The 18,189-nt window shown below is 43.5% G+C and overlaps 1 protein-coding gene across 4 annotated transcripts in view; it reads right to left on the bottom strand.

Annotated features, from left to right (window-relative positions):
- Positions 1 to 18,189, bottom strand: part of LOC139366928 (protein AF-10-like) — a 71,138-nt gene that overhangs the window by 16,991 nt on the left and 35,958 nt on the right. For all 4 annotated transcript variants that reach the window (XR_011626820.1, XM_071104685.1, XM_071104683.1 and 1 more), the window contains 3 exons: positions 15,796 to 16,506; positions 5,885 to 6,033; positions 268 to 385 (listed from right to left, as the gene is read on the bottom strand). Coding sequence is in view for 3 of the 4 variants with exons in the window: in XM_071104685.1 (XP_070960786.1) it covers positions 268 to 385; positions 5,885 to 6,033; positions 15,796 to 16,506 (978 nt within the window). In the remaining variant the exon portion in view is untranslated. The remainder of the gene's footprint in view (positions 1 to 267; positions 386 to 5,884; positions 6,034 to 15,795; positions 16,507 to 18,189) is intronic.

The raw sequence follows: 18,189 nt of genomic DNA on the forward strand, positions 1-18,189 counted from the left end.
CCTACCTCCACAAGTAGACCGGTCATCACATCCCACACAGTCAATCCTTCTCTCTAACCCGGCACTGCTGTGTGGTGTGTGTGTGCGTGTGTGTGTGTGTGTGTGTGTGTGTGTGTGTGTGTGTGTGTGTATGCGTGCGTGTGTGTGCCGTAACCTAAGCAGTGTGTCAGTGGGAGGAGTCAGTCAGTGGGTGTGGTGTCCTCTGGACTCTCTGTAGACCGTGACTTATCCATGATCACACACACACACACACACGTTAGTGCCAACCTGTGGGGGAAGCCTCAGACTGTGCGATGAGAGCAGCCATGGCAGAGTTGGGGTTGAGTCGGTTTCCAAACATGTGGGAGGGAGCCATGTTGAACACTAGACCTGGTAACCCACTCACCTACAGGAGAGAGACACTCAGTTACAATACATGGGGATGACTGGATGCAGTTGGTGACTTGGGGAGACAGACACACTGTGCATGGAGCAGCTTTCTGTCCTCCACAGGTAGTAAATAGACATGATGTCCTGCTACCCTGGGCCTCCTCTCCGCTATGTATGAGAGGGGAGAATGTGTGTGTTGGGACCAGAAGGGTGACTGGTAGAATTGGATCCCTTTTACTCCTCCATAGTGCCTGTCAGATCAGGGGAAAGCAGAGAGGGCCTAAAGCAGCACCTAGATCTTCTGCACAGATTCTGTCAGTCCTGGGCCCTGACAGTAAATCTCAGTAAGACAAAAATAATGGTGTTCCAAAAAAGGTCTAGTAGCCAGGACCACAAATACAAATTCCATCTAGGCACCGTTGCCCTAAAGCACACAAACTATACATACCTCTGTCTAAACATCAGCGCAACAGGTAACTTCCACAAAGCTGTGAACAATCTGAGAGACAAGGCAAGAAGGGCCTTCAATGTAGGATCTGGCAAAAATACACTGCTCAAAAAAACAAAGGGAACACAAAAATAACATCTAGATCTGAATGAAATATTCTTATTAAATACTTTTTTCTTTACATAGTTGAATGTGCTGACAACAAAATCACACAAAAATTATCAATGGAAATCAAATGTATCAACCCATGGAGGTCTGGATTTGGAGTCACACTAAAAATTAAAGTGGAAAACCACACTACAGCCTGAACCAACTTTGATGTAATGTCCTTAAAACAAGTCAAAATGAGGCTCAGTAGTGTATGGGGCCTCCACGTGCCTGTATGACCTCCCTACAATGCCTGGGCATGCTCCTGATGAGGTGGCGGATGGTCACCTGAGGGATCTCCTCCCAGACCTGGACTAAAGCATCCGCCAACTCCTGGACAGTCTGTGGTGCAACGTGGCGTTGGTGGATGGAGCGAGACATGATGTCCCAGATGTGCTCAATTGGATTCAGGTCTGGGGAATGGGCGGGCCAGTCCATAGCATCAATGCCTTCCTCTTGCAGGAACTGCTGACACACTACAGCCACATGAGGTCTAGCATTGTCTTGCATTAGGAGGAACGCACCAGCATATGGTCTCACAAGGGGTCTGAGGATCTCATCTCGGTACCTAATGGCAGTCAGGCTACCACTGGCGAGCACATGGAGGGCTGTGCGGCCCACCAAAGAAATGCCAACCCACACCATGACTGACCCACCTCCAAACCGGTCATGCTGGAGGATGTTGCAGGCAGCAGAACGTTCTCCACGGCATCTCCAGACTCTGTAATGTCTGTCACATGTGCTCAGTGTGAACCTGCTTTCACCTGTGAAGAGCACAAGGCGCCAGTGGCGAATTTGCCAATCTTGGTGTTCTCTGGCAAATGCCAAAAGTTCCTGCACAGTGTTGGGCTGTAAGCATAACCCCCACCTGTGGACGTCAGGCCCTTATACCACCCTCATGGAGTCTGTTTCTGACCGTTTGAGCAGACACATGCACATTTGTGGCCTGCTAGAGGTCATTTTGCAGGGCTCTGGCAGTGCCCCTCCTTGCACAAAGGCGGAGGTAGCGGTCCTGCTGCTGGGTTGTTGCCCTCCTACGGCCTCCTCCACGTCTCCTGAGTTACTGGCCTGTCTCCTGGTAGCGCCTCCATGCTCTGGACACTACGCTGACAGACACAGCAAACCTTCTTGCCAGAGCTCGCATTGATGTTTCATCCTGGATGAGCTGCACTACCTGAGCCACTTGTGTGGGTTGTAGACTCTGTCTCATGCTACCACTAGAGTGAAAGCACCGCCAGCATTCAAAAGTGACCAAAACATCAGCCAGGAAGCATAGGAACTGAGAGGTGGTCTGTGGTCACCACCTGCAGAACCACTCCTTTATTGGGGGTGTCTTGCTAATTGCCTATAATTTCCCCCTGTTGTCTATTCCATTTGCACAACAGCATGTGAAATTTATTGTCAATCAGTGTTGCTTCCTAAGTGGACAGTTTGATTTCACAGAAGTGTGATTGACTTGGAGTTACATTGTGTTGTTTAAGTGTTCCCTTTATTTTTTTGAGCAGTGTACTTGAATCAGTTATAGAACCCATTGCCTTTTATGGTTGTGAGGTCTGGGGTCCACTCACCAACCAAGAATTTACAAAATGGGACAAACACCAAATTGAGACTCTGCATGCAGATTTCTGCAAAAACATAATCCGTGTAGAACGTAAAACACCAAATAATGCATGTAGAGCAGAATTAGGCCAATAACCGCTAATTATCCAAATCCAGAAAAGAGACGCTAAATTCTACAACCACCTAAAAGGAAGCGATTCCCAAACCTTCCATAACAAAGCCATCACCTACAGAGAGATTATCCTGGAGAAGAGTCCCCTAAGCAAGCTGGTCCTGGGGCTCTGTTCACAAACACAAACAGACCCCACAGAGCCCCAGGACAGCAACACAATTAGACCACAATTAGACCAAATCATGAGAAAACAAAAAGAGAATTACTTGACACATTGGAAATAATTAACAAAAAACAGAGCAAACTAGAATGTTATTTGTCCCTAAACAGAGAGTACACAGTGACAGAATACCTGACCACTGTGACTGACCCAAAATTAAGGAAAGCTTTGACTATGTACAGACTCAGTGAGCATGGCCTTGCTATTGAGAAAGGCTGCCGTAAGGCAGACCTGGCTCTCAAGAGAAGACAGGCTATGTGCACACTGCCCACAAAATGAGGTGGAAACTGAGCTGCACTTCCTAACCTCCTGCCAAATGTATGACCATATTAGAGACACATATTTACCCTCAGATTACACAGATCAACAAAGAATTTGAAAATAAACCCAATTTTTATAAACTCCCATATCTATTCGGTGAAATACCACAGTGTGCCATTACAGCAGCACGATTTTGTGACCTGTTGCCACAAGAAAAGGTCAACCAGTGAAGAACAAACACCATTGTAAATACAACCCATATTTATGTTTATTTATTTCCCCTTTGAACTTGAACTATTTGCACATCGTTACAACACTGTATATATACATAATATGACATTTGAAATGTCTCTATTCTGTTGGAGTGTAAGGTTAACTGTGATTTTGTTTTGTTTATTTCACTTTTGTTTCTTATCCATTTCATTTGCTTTGGCAATGTAAACATATGTTTCCCAGGCCAATAAAGCCCGGCAACCGGGCAGAGAGAGGGGGGTCGAGCAGAGGGGTAAAACTGGGCAGAGAGAGAGAGAAAAAGAGCCCCTGCTCATTTGGAAAGAGGACCAGCTAGGAGGTCAGGGGTCAGAGATGGGGGGGTGGTCAGGATGTTAGATATGAAACCTGTCTCTCATGCTTTCCAGAACTTTATTTAACTTGTATGTCTCTGACATTAACGTTGATCTGACTGCTCAGTACAGGTCTAGTCTGTGTGTGTGTGGTGTGTATGTGTGTGGTGTCTGGTGGTGTGTATGTGTGTGTGGTGTTCGTGTGTGGTGTGCGGTGGTGTGTATGTGTGTGTGGTGTGTGTGTGTGGTGGTGTGTATGTGTGTGGTGTCTGGTGGTGTGTATGTGTGGTGTCTGGTGGTGTGTATGTGTGTGGTGTCTGGTGGTGTGTATGGTGGTGTGTATGTGTGTGTGTGTGTGTGTGCATGCCTGTGTATGTATGTATGTACAGTGGGGCAAAAAAATATTTAGTCAGCCACCAATTGTGCAATAATCTCCCTCGATCTGGGGCTCCACGCAAGATCTCACCCCGTGGGGTCAAAATGATCACAAGAACGGTGAGCAAAAATCCCAGAACCACACGGGGGGACCTAGTGAATGACCTGCAGAGAGCTGGGACCAACATAACAAGGCCTGTAATTTTCATCATAGGTACACTTCAACTATGACAGACAAAATGAGAAAAAAAATTCTAGAAAATCACATTGTAGGATTTTTAATGAATTTATTTGCAAATGATGGTGGAAAATAAGTATTTGGTCACCTACAAACAAGCAAGATTTCTGGCTCTCACAGACCTGTAACAACTTCTTTAAGAGGCTCCTCTGTCCTCCACTCGTTACCTGTATTAATGGCACCTGTTTTAACTTGTTATCAGTATAAAAGACACCTGTCCACAACCTCAAACAGTCACAATCCAAACTCCACTATGGCCAAGACCAAAGAGCTGTCAAAGGACACCAGAAACAAATTGTAGACCTGCACCAGGCTGGGAAGACTGAATCTGCAATAGGTAAGCAGCTTGGTTTGAAGAAATCAACTGTGGGAGCAATTATTAGGAAATGGAAGACATACAAAACCACTGATAATCTCCCTCGATCTGGGGCTCCACGCAAGATCTCACCCCGTGGGGTCAAAATGATCACAAGAACGGTGAGCAAAAATCCCAGAACCACACGAGGGGACCTAGTGAATGACCTGCAGAGAGCTGGGACCAAAGTAACAAAGCCTACCATCAGTAACACACTACGCCGCCAGGGACCCAAATCATGCAGTGCCAGACGTGTCCCCCTGCTTAAGCCAGTACATGTCCAGGCCCGTCTGAAGTTTGCTAGAGAGCATTTGGATGATCCAGAAGAAGATTTGGAGAATGTCATATGGTCAGATGAAACCAAAACAGAACTTTTTGGTAAAAACTCAACTCGTCGTGTTTGGAGGACAAAGAATGCGGAGTTGCATCTAAAGAACACCATACCTACTGTGAAGCATGGGGGTGGAAACATCATGCTTTGGGGCTGTTTTTCTGCAAAGGGACTAGGACGACTGATCCGTGTAAAGGAAAGAATGAATGGGGCCATGTATCGTGAGAATTTGAGTGAAAATCTCCTTCCATCAGCAAGGGCATTGAAGATGAAACGTGGCTGGGTCTTTCAGCATGACAATGATCCCAAACACACCACCCGGGCAATGAAGGAGTGGCTTCGTAAGAAGCATTTCAAGGTCCTGGAGTGGCCTAGTCAGTCTCCAGATCTCAACCCCATAGAAAATCTTTGGAAAGAGTTGAAAGTCCGTGTTGCCCAGCAACAGCCCCAAAAAATCACTGCTCTAGAGGAGATCTGCATGGAGGAATGGGCCAAAATACCAGCAACAGTGTGTGAAAACCTTGTGAAGACTTACAGAAAACTTTTGACCTCTGTCATTGCCAACAAAGGGTATATAACAAAGTATTGAGATAAACTTTTGTTATTGACCAAATACTTATTTTCCACCATAATTTGCAAATAAATTCATAAAAAATCCTACAATGTGATTTTCTGGATTTCTTTTCTCTCATTTTGTCTGTCATAGTTGAAGTGTACCTATGATGAAAATTACAGGCCTCTCTCATCTTTTTAAGTGGGAGAACTTGCACAATTGGTGGCTGATTAAATACTTTTTTGCCCCACTGTATGTATGTGTGTATGTATGTATGTGTGTGTGTGTGTGGTGGTGTGTATGTGTGTGTGTGTGGTGGCGTGTGTGTGTTTATGTGTGTGTGTCTGCTCACATGGGAGGAGGCTGTGCTGGTCAAGGGGGCTGTGGCAGTGAGGGGAGTGGGAGGGGCTAGTGAGGGTGTCGGCTGCTGCAACTCAGAGTTAGCGCCACCCATAGCAACAGGTCCCGCCCCCGATGACACGTCACCACTGGAGAATGCACCTACAAAGAGAGACATCATCATCATCATCACTATGATAATTTTTCATAACCATGGAAGTAAAGTTCTCATTGTCTGGTGTTTATAAGTCTGCAGAAAAGTAGTGATTGATGCCATGAATGAGTGGGCTTGATCAAATCAGAGCAATAACAAGCATTCAGCATGTATACACATATTAAACACACCCAAAAATATTACACACACACCTAGGTATTAAAACACACACACACACACATTAAACACACACACCCAGATATTAAAGACACACACACACACTAAAGACAAACAAACAAACACATATTAAACACACATACACACGGGTATTAAACACACACACCCAGGTATTAAACACACACACACACCCAGGTATTAAACAGACACACCCAGGTATTAAACACACACACACACCCAGGTATTAAACAGACACACCCAGGTATTAAACACACACACACACACACAGGTATTAAACACACACACACACCCAGGTATTAAACACACACACACACACACAGGTATTAAACAGACACACCCAGGTATTAAACACACACACACACACACACAGGTATTAAACACACACACACACCCAGGTATTAAACACACACACACACACAGGTATTAAACACACACACCCAGGTATTAAACACACACACACACACACCCAGGTATTAAACACACACACACACCCAGGTATTAAACACACACACACACCCAGGTATTAAACACACACACACACACCCAGGTATTAAACACACACACACCCAGGTATTAAACACACACACACCCAGGTATTAAACAGACACACCCAGGTATTAAACACACACACCCAGGTATTAAACACACACACACACCCAGGTATGAAAACACACACACACAGGTATTAAACACACACACACACAGGTATTAAACACACACACCCAGGTATTAAACACACACACACACACAGGTATTAAACACACACACACACACACAGGTATTAAACAGACACACACACACACCCAGGTATTAAACACACACACACACACACACCCAGGTATTAAACACACACACACCCAGGTATTAAACACACACACACCCAGGTATTAAACACACACACACCCAGGTATTAAACAGACACACCCAGGTATTAAACACACACACATACACCCAGGTATTAAACACACACACACAGGTATTAAACACACACCGGTATTAAACACACACACAGGTATTAAACACACACACCCATGTATTAAACACACACACACACACACACAGGTATTAAACACACACACACACACACACACACACAGGTATTAAACACACACACACACACACACACACACACAGGTATTAAACACACACACACACACAGGTATTAAACACACACACACACACACGTATTAAACACACACACACACACACACACACACACACACACACACACACACACACAGGTATTAAACACACACACACAGGTATTAAACACACACACACAGGTATTAAACACACACACCCAGGTATTAAACACACACACACAGATATTAAACACACACAAACACACATACATATTAAACACACACTCAGTATGTCAGTCCTGCAGCTGACCCAGAATAACAGGAAGAAATCTGATGACTCACACATTCTTCCATCACAACACACATCTTTTCATACAGGGTTGAAAACTGGAGAGGCCCCATACATATCCATGTGACTCCATCACATGTCCTTCTATTTCTCTGTTTGTTGTTGCTGCTATTTCATTGATTTTACACACACACACACACACACACACACACACACACACACACACACACACACACACACACACACACACACACACACACACACACGGGATAAACTCTGCCCCTGCCCCTTAGTGACCCCTGGGATGGTGGTGGTGGTTGTGGGGAGAAGAAGAGAGAGAGAGAGAGAGAGGCCCCCATCACCCCACAAAAGGCTGAATGGCTGTTGGCAGCACACATTCACAAGAGGAACAAGAGTGCTTTGTGCCTGAGAGGGGGGGTGGGGATCACATACTGCATAAACTCTTAGACTACTCCTCAAATCATACCATCATCTACACAATACAACACAGCTCCTAACTTACAAGATTGTTGAAGACAATCCACTATTTATATACCGATAAGGTCATTTCAGATGATGGTCTAATACCATTCAAAAACAGAATTCTTTACCAGACATTAATGTTAAAATAAGACAACTGACTACATTAAGCTACATTATTTGATGCTACCTTGAATGTGTGGGTATTAAGTAGTTGTTGGGGAATTGTTAGATCACTTGTTAGATATTACTGCACTGTAGGGAACTAGAAGCACAAGCATTTCGCTACACTCGCATTAACATCTGCTAACCATGTGTATGTGACCATTAACATCTGCTAACCATGTGAATGTGACCAATAACATCTGCTAACCATGTGACCAATAACATCTGCTAACCATGTGACCAATAACATCTGCTAACCATGCGAATGTGACCAATAACATCTGCTAACCATGTGAATGTGACCAATAACATCTGCTAACCATGTGAATGTGACCAATAACATCTGCTAACCATGTGTATGTGACCAATAACATCTGCTAACCATGTGTATGTGACCAATAACATCTGCTAACCATGTGAATGTGACCAATAACATCTGCTAACCATGTGTATGTGACCAATAACATCTGCTAACCATGTGTATGTGACCATTAACATCTGCTAACCATGTGAATGTGACCAATAACATCTGCTAACCATGTGAATGTGACCAATAACATCTGCTAACCATGTGTATGTGACCAATAACATCTGCTAACCATGTGTATGTGACCAATAACATCTGCTAACCATGTGTATGTGACCAATAACATCTGCTAACCATGTGTATGTGACCAATAACATCTGCTAACCATGTGTATGTGACCAATAACATCTGCTAACCATGTGACCAATGTGCTAACCATGTGTATGTGACCAATAACATCTGCTAACCATGTGTATGTGACCAATAACATCTGCTAACCATGTGTATGTGACCAATAACATATGTGACAATAACATCTGCTAACCATGTGTATGTGACCAATAACATCTGCTAACCATGTGTATGTGACCAATAACATCTGCTAACCTGCTAACCATGTGTGACCAATAACATCTGCTAACCATGTGTATGTGACCAATAACATGTGACCAATAACATCTGCTAACCATGTGACCAATAACATCTGCTAACCATGTGTATGTATGTGACCATGTGACCAATAACATCTGCTAACCATGTGTATGTGACCAATAACATCTGCTAACCATGTGTATGTGACCAATAACTAACCATATAACATATGCTAACCATGTGAATGTGACCAATAACATCTGCTAACCATGTGTATGTGACCAATAACATCTGCTAACCATGTGTATGTGACCAATAACATCTGCTAACCATGTGTATGTGACCAATAACATATGCTAACCATGTGAATGTGACCAATAACATCTGCTAACCATGTGTATGTGACCAATAACAGCTGCTAACCATGTGTATGTGACCAATAACATCTGCTAACCATGTGTATGTGACCAATAACATCTGCTAACCATGTGTATGTGACCAATAACATATGCTAACCATGTGAATGTGACCAATAACATCTGCTAACCATGTGTATGTGACCAATAACAGCTGCTAACCATGTGTATGTGACCAATAACATCTGCTAACCATGTGTATGTGACCAATAACATCTGCTAACCATGTGTATGTGACCAATAACATCTGCTAACCATGTGTATGTGACCAATAACATCTGCTAACCATGTGAATGTGACCAATAACATCTGCTAACCATGTGTATGTGACAAATAACATCTGCTAACCATGTGTATGTGACAAATAACATCTGCTAACCATGTGTATGTGACAAATAACATCTGCTAACCATGTGTATGTGACCAATAACATCTGCTAACCATGTGTATGTGACAAATAACATCTGCTAACCATGTGTATGTGACAAATAACATCTGCTAACCATGTGTATGTGACCAATAACATATGCTAACCATGTGTATGTGACCAATAACATCTGCTAACCATGTGTATGTGACCAATAACATCTGCTAACCATGTGTATGTGACCAATAACATCTGCTAACCATGTGAATGTGACCAATAACATCTGCTAACCATGTGTATGTGACCAATAACATCTGCTAACCATGTGTATGTGACAAATAACATCTGCTAACCATGTGTATGTGACCAATAACATCTGCTAACCATGTGTATGTGACCAATAACATCTGCTAACCATGTGAATGTGACCAATAACATCTGCTAACCAGGTGTATGTGACCAATAACATCTGCTAACCAGGTGTATGTGACCAATAACATCTGCTAACCAGGTGAATGTGACCAATAACATCTGCTAACCATGTGTATGTGACCAATAACATCTGCTAACCATGTGTATGTGACAAATAACATCTGCTAACCAGGTGTATGTGACCAATAACATCTACTAACCATGTGACCAATAACATCTGCTAACCATGTGTATGTGACCAATAACATCTGCTAACCAGGTGTATGTGACCAATAACATCTACTAACCATGTGACCAATAACATCTGCTAACCATGTGAATGTGACCAATAACATCTGCTAACCATGTGACCAATAACATCTGCTAACCATGTGACCAATAACATCTGCTAACCATGTGTATGTGACCAATAACATCTGCTAACCATGTGAATGTGACCAATAACATCTGCTAACCAGGTGTATGTGACCAATAACATCTGCTAACCAGGTGTATGTGACCAATAACATCTGCTAACCAGGTGAATGTGACCAATAACATCTGCTAACCATGTGTATGTGACCAATAACATCTGCTAACCATGTGTATGTGACAAATAACATCTGCTAACCAGGTGTATGTGACCAATAACATCTACTAACCATGTGACCAATAACATCTGCTAACCATGTGTATGTGACCAATAACATCTGCTAACCAGGTGTATGTGACCAATAACATCTACTAACCATGTGACCAATAACATCTGCTAACCATGTGAATGTGACCAATAACATCTGCTAACCATGTGTATGTGACCAATAACATCTGCTAACCAGGTGTATGTGACCAATAACATCTACTAACCATGTGACCAATAACATCTGCTAACCATGTGTATGTGACCAATAACATCTACTAACCAGGTGAATGTGACCAATAACATCTACTAACCAGGTGAATGTGACCAATAACATCTTCTAACCATGTGACCAATAACATCTGCTAACCATGTGTATGTGACCAATAACATCTGCTAACCAGGTGTATGTGACCAATAACATCTACTAACCATGTGACCAATAACATCTGCTAACCATGTGAATGTGACCAATGACATCTGCTAACCAGGTGTATGTGACCAATAACATCTGCTAACCATGTGTATGTGACCAATAACATCTGCTAACCATGTGTATGTGACAAATAACATCTGCTAACCAGGTGTATGTGACCAATAACATCTACTAACCATGTGACCAATAACATCTGCTAACCATGTGTATGTGACCAATAACATCTGCTAACCAGGTGAATGTGACCAATAACATCTGCTAACCAGGTGAATGTGACCAATAACATCTACTAACCATGTGAATGTGACCAATAACATCTACTAACCATGTGAATGTGACCAATAACATCTACTAACCATGTGTATGTGACCAATAACATCTACTAACCATGTGTATGTGACCAATAACATCTGCTAACCAGGTGAATGTGACCAATAACATCTGCTAACCATGTGAATGTGACCAATAACATTTGATTTGATTTGAATTATAAGGCAAAATGTAGATTTCTGTGAAAATAGATATACCCAAAAGTAATTATTTTTCACGAGGTGGCCATAAACAATAACTGGTAATGCTGCATAGTTTTAGAAAGGTCTGGAACTCACATTTCTGGTTTTAAAAAAAATTGCTATAAAATGTAGTCACTTTTGAGAATACAAGCTAAAGTACATAGTACAAATATTACACACATATGAAAATGCATATAATTGTTTTCCTGTTCAACAAAAGTGGGGCAATAGGGCTTGAAATTACTGAAATGCTTTCTAAATATAAGTGTCAAATAAATACTGTATGATCATACTTAGTGACAAAAATATATTAGCACCATTTCATAACGGACAACATCGACTTTTCTGACAGACACCATTCAAATGTGTGCAGACAAATGTGTGCACGAAGTGATTTCGTCCGTCTGTGACCAAGATAAAGTGGCCTTTATTTAAATTATATATAAAAAAAACATGTTTAGAGCTATACATCCCATTTGAGATCACAGCGAAAAGAAACGACTACTATTGTTGCTTCCGCTAGATTCTCCCGATTCATATGCGCTATTGCAAGCGCACTTGTGAGTTTCACAGGCACAGGAAATCCTCTCTTTGTCTGGATAGGCCAGAAAATGTAACGTGTTGCTCCCTATGCAAAACACTGATTTCCTGTGTCTATGAAACACAGCAGTGCTTGCAATAGCGCATATGAAAATCGGCACAACCACCGCTTTTAGGGAGTTTAAGGTGTTTGACGTTGCACCGTTCACAGAGCGCGCTGTACACAGACATATTAGCGGGAACCAGTCCTATATAGAGGACTACACATCGAAAAGGTTATGAAACGAGCAATCTGAAGTTAACTCTCTACAGATATAACATTATTATAAGTCTTGTCATTGAAAATACAAAATGTATTGGCATATTGCTACCTGTCCCCTACGTATTGGTCCACCTACACATATCCATCCCAAAGCTAGGCTCCAGTACTACTGGCTGAACGGTGGAGCTACATTTCTCATGTCTACACAGGAACACATGTAGCTAATATGCTTTTATGGCCTCTAGTGAATCATCAACAACACATAAGAAAGGATGGCTGGGGATGTGTGTGTGTGTGTGTGTGTGGGGGGGGGGGGGACAGTCACATTAGCTCAGCTACATCGGTGTAGGACTGTCCAATTGGGAATCAATCAAAAGTGATCAATAAGGACTTAACAACATCACCCCCCCATCCATCCACCTCAGGCCAGGGACCCACCACGTCTAAGCCTGCGGGGGGCTCACCCTCACCAGGAGAGATGTACTAGGTTTAGAGAGGGTAAACCAGGAGAGATGTACTAGGTTTAGAGAGGGTAAACCAGGAGAGATGTAGTAGGTTTAGAGAGGGTAAACCAGGAGAGATGTACTAGGTTTAGAGAGGGTAAACCAGGAGAGATACTACACTGAACAGCAGCCAACATATCAGACGGCTGGAGCCCTGCCTGTAAAACGTGAAGCCTACTTTAACCCAAGCTGCCCTCCCGATGACATTAACCAGCACTGATTAACCCCCCACCCAGACACACCCCGTATTATCAAACATTAACCCAAACAAGATATAACCCCCATTTAGCCCCCAACCATCACACACACACACAACAATCTGTCAGATTAACTATCTATCTGTCAGCGGGAACGGCAGGAGACAGGATGGAGGGATGAGATTAACGACAAGACTCTCCATTACCGCCCCACATTAACCCCCAGCTAAATATTAACAGTACACACACACACACACACACACACACACACACACACACACACACACACACACACACACACACACACACACACACACACACACACACACACACACACACACACACACACACACACACACACACACACACACACACACACACACACACACTCACACCCCTTGACTTTTCCATATTTTGTTGTGTTACAGCCTGAATTTAAAATTGATTAAATTGAGATTTTTTTTGTTCACTGGCCACACAATACTCCATAATGTCAAAGGGAGGTTTTCCAATGCCTCGCAAAGGGCACCTATTGGTAGATGGGTCAAAATAAAAAAAGCTGACCATGAATATCCCTTTGTGCATAGTGAAGTTATTAATTACACTTCGGATGGTGTATCAATACACCCAGTCACTATAAAGATACAGGCCTCCTTCCTAACTCAGTTGCCGAAGAGGAAGGAAACCACTCAGGGATTTCACCATGAGGCCAATGGTGACTGTAAATAGTTACAGAGTTTAATGGCTGTGGTAGGAGAAAACTGAGGATGGGGATCAACAACATTGTAGTTACTCCACAGTACTAACCTAATTGACAGAGTGAAAAGAAGGAAGAATCCAAATATTCCAAAACGTGCATCCTTTTTTGCAAAAAGGCACTAAAGTAATACAGCAAAACATTTGGCAAAGCAATTAACTTTTTGTCCTGAATACAAAGTGTTATGTTTGGGTCAAATCCAATACAACACATTACTGAGTACCACTCTCCATATTTTCAAGCATAGTGGTGGCTGCATCTTGTTATGGGTATGCTTGTAATCGTTAAGGAATGGGAAGTTTTTCAGGATAAAAAAAAAAGAACAAGGAATGGAGCAAATCACAGGCAAAATCCTAGAGGTTCAGTCTGCTTACCACCAGACACTGGGAGATGAATTCACCTTTCAGCAGGACAATAACCTAAAACACAAGGCCAAATCTACACTGGAGTTGATTACCAAGAAGACAGGGAATGTTCCTGAGTGGCCGAGTTACAGTTTTGACTTAAATCTGCTTGGAAATCTATGGTAAGACCAGACAATGGTTGTCTAGCAATGGTCAACAACCAATTTGGCAGAGCTTTAACATTTTGAAAATAATAATGGGCAAAATGTTGCACAATCCAAGTGTGGAAAGCTCTTAGAGACTTACCCAGAAAGACTCACAGCTGTAATAGCTGCTAAAGATGATTCTAACATGTATTGACTCAGGGGTGTGAATACTTATGCAAATTGAATATTTTCTTTGTTTTCATGTAAATAAACAAATTAATAACAATAATTCTAAAAACATGTTTTCACTTTGTCATTATGGGGTATTCTGTGTAAGTGGGTGAGAAATCAACACAATTGAATCCATTTTGAAATCAGGCTGTAACAACAAAATGTGGAAGTCAATAAGTCAAACATTGAGAGAGCTTACAGAACAGGGGAGAGGCAAGAGAGAAAGAGAGAGGAGGGTAAAGGAAGGAATGAGAGAGGCATGGATAAGAGGGAGGAGTGTAGAGAGATTAAAGAAGGAGAGAACGAGAGAGAGAGAGAAATGGGGGGAACAAATATAGTGAGGAATAAAGAGGGAGAAAGAGAGAGAAATACAGAAAGAGAAACACAGAGAGAGAAAAGGATGCAACTAGACATTTCCTGCAGCAGAAGGGAACTCCAAAGCATTGACGCGGTTGCCAAGAAACAGAACACAAGATGAAACGAGACAGAGAGCACTTCACACACACACACACACACACACACACACACACACACACACACACACACACACACACACACACACACACACACACACACACACACACACACACACATACACATACACACATACACACATACACACACACACACACACACACACACACAGAGTGTTGTCCAGCAGGGTTCACAGCACTCTAAACTTCCCCTCCTCTCAAACAGGGAGAGTCTACTACAACAACCTCTAATGGCCTGTTCATCCCTTAGGCAGCTCTCTCCCATTTAGTCCTGTAATGCTTTATGGTCAGTCATCGTCTCCACCACGGCATTACACGACTGCTGATACAAAACATGCTTTGATAGAATGAGCAATGAAAGACAGAGTGAGGAAAGTGGTGGTTTGTGTGTGTGGATCCTACCGGTCCCAGAGGGAGTAGAGGTGACTCCATCAATCTGCACACTGCCGTTCCTCAGTAAGGAAGGAGACTTCTGGATCCCACTGCTGACACCAACACAGAGCAGACCTCCTCTCTCACCTCCACCGGGCCGGCCTGGCAGAGCGCTGGTAGAGGAGGGGGAAGGAGAGGAGGATGAGGTGGAGGAGAGAGAAGAGGACGATGAAGGGAGAGGTAGCGGTGCTGTGTGGTGCTCAGGTCTGTCTGTAACCATGCCGTCAGGAGCATTGATGCCGTCAGGAGCATTGAAGCAGGGTTCATATCGGTTCCTCCAGTTTCCTCTCTTCTTCTTTCCCTTCACTCCTTCTTCTCCTACTTCTCCCCCCATCCCTGGCCCAGAGGAGAAGGAGGCAGCAGAGGAAGAGGAGGATGATGAGGAGCGTTTGTAGCCGGCCGAAGCAGCAACGTTCCCCGTTGGCTCACTATGAGAGTTCTCGTACAGTTTACCGCCGGCTACGCCACCGCTGGCAGGAAGCGACATCATCGAACCGAAGGTGCTGAGCGACGCCATGCCCTCCGAGGACGTGAGCTCACTGGGCTTCACTAGGCAGCGGCTGAACGAGGGCGGGGAGAAGGAGTCCCCGCCTCCAGAGCGCAGCAACGGATCAGAGAAGCCCAGGAAGTCAGAGGTAGGAGGAGTCACGGTGGAGGATGTCTTATTTGACAGCAGGAGGGCTGGGAGAGAGAGAGGAGAAGCTGTTTGCAGACTTAAAACACACACACACCCTTTGGCACTGCCAGACACATGGAAGCACCAGTAACAGATAACAATGGTTCTTTTTGCTCTCTGTCTCTTTTCCCTCAAATATACATCTCCTTGTTCCTCAGTCTCTAGATGGACTGGGAGAATCTCTAATAGTCATCTCCTTGTTCCTCAGTCTCTAGTTGGACTGGGAGAATCTCTAATAGTCATCTCCTTGTTCCTCAGTCTCTAGTTGGACTGGGAGAATCTCTAATAGTCATCTCCTTGTTCCTCAGTCTCTAGTTGGACTGGGAGAATCTCTCATAGCCATCTCCTTGTTCCTCAGTCTCTAGTTGGACTGGGAGAATCTCTAATAGTCATCTCCTTGTTCCTCAGTCTCTAGTTGGACTGGAAGAATCTCTAATAGTCATCTCCTTGTTCCTCAGTCTCTAGTTGGACTGGGAGAATCTCTAATAGTCATCTCCTTGTTCCTCAGTCTCTAGTTGGACTGGGAGAATCTCTAATAGTCATCTCCTTGTTCCTCAGTCTCTAGTTGGACTGGGAGAATCTCTAATAGTCATCTCCTTGTTCCTCAGTCTCTAGTTGGACTGGGAGAATCTCTAATAGTCATCTCCTTGTTCCTCAGTCTCTAGGTGGACTGGGAGAATCGCTAATAGTCATCTCCTTGTTCCTCAGTCTCTAGTTGGACTGGGAGAATCTCTCATAGCCATCTCCTTGTTCCTCAGTCTCTAGTTGGACTGGGAGAATCTCTCATAGCCATCTCCTTGTTCCTCAGTCTCTAGTTGGACTGGGAGAATCTCTAATAGTCATCTCCTTGTTCCTCAGTCTCTAGTTGGACTGGAAGAATCTCTAATAGTCATCTCCTTGTTCCTCAGTCTCTAGTTGGACTGGGAGAATCTCTAATAGTCATCTCCTTGTTCCTCAGTCTCTAGTTGGACTGGGATAATCTCTAATAGTCATCTCCTTGTTCCTCAGTCTCTAGTTGGACTGGGAGAATCTCTAATAGTCATCTCCTTGTTACTCAGTCTCTAGTTGGACTGGGAGAATCTCTAATAGTCATATCCTTGTTCCTCAGTCTCTAGTTGGACTGGGAGAATCTCTAATAGCCATCTCCTTGTTACTCAGTCTCTAGTTGGACTGGGAGAATCTCTAATAGTCATATCCTTGTTCCTCAGTCTCTAGTTGGACTGGGAGAATCTCTCATAGCCATCTCCTTGTTCCTCAGTCTCTAGTTGGACTGGGAGAATTTCTAATAGTCATGTCCTTGTTCCTCAGTCTCTAGTTGGACTGGGAGAATCTCTAATAGTCATCTCCTTGTTCCTCAGTCTCTAGTTGGACTGGGAGAATCTCTAATAGTCATCTCCTTGTTCCTCAGTCTCTAGTTGGACTGGGAGAATCTCTAATAGTCATCTCCTTGTTCTTCAGTCTCTAGTTGGACTGGAAGACCCTTATCCCACTAGATGCAACTTACAACACGTCAGACCTCCAGAGTTGCCCCCTCAAGGCTGAAACACACACACATGCTGCCATAAGGGGTCAGAGATCAAGGGAGGCTGATGGAGTCTGAGTGTCCCTCTCTAGTGTCTCTGTGTGTGTTGTTTGTGTGTGGCAGAGATGACAGGAGCTAGGATCTAGCCAGGGAGATGACAGTCATA

This window comes from Oncorhynchus clarkii, chromosome 15, assembly GCF_045791955.1.
Source record: "Oncorhynchus clarkii lewisi isolate Uvic-CL-2024 chromosome 15, UVic_Ocla_1.0, whole genome shotgun sequence".
Taxonomy (NCBI): Eukaryota; Metazoa; Chordata; class Actinopteri; order Salmoniformes; family Salmonidae; genus Oncorhynchus; species Oncorhynchus clarkii.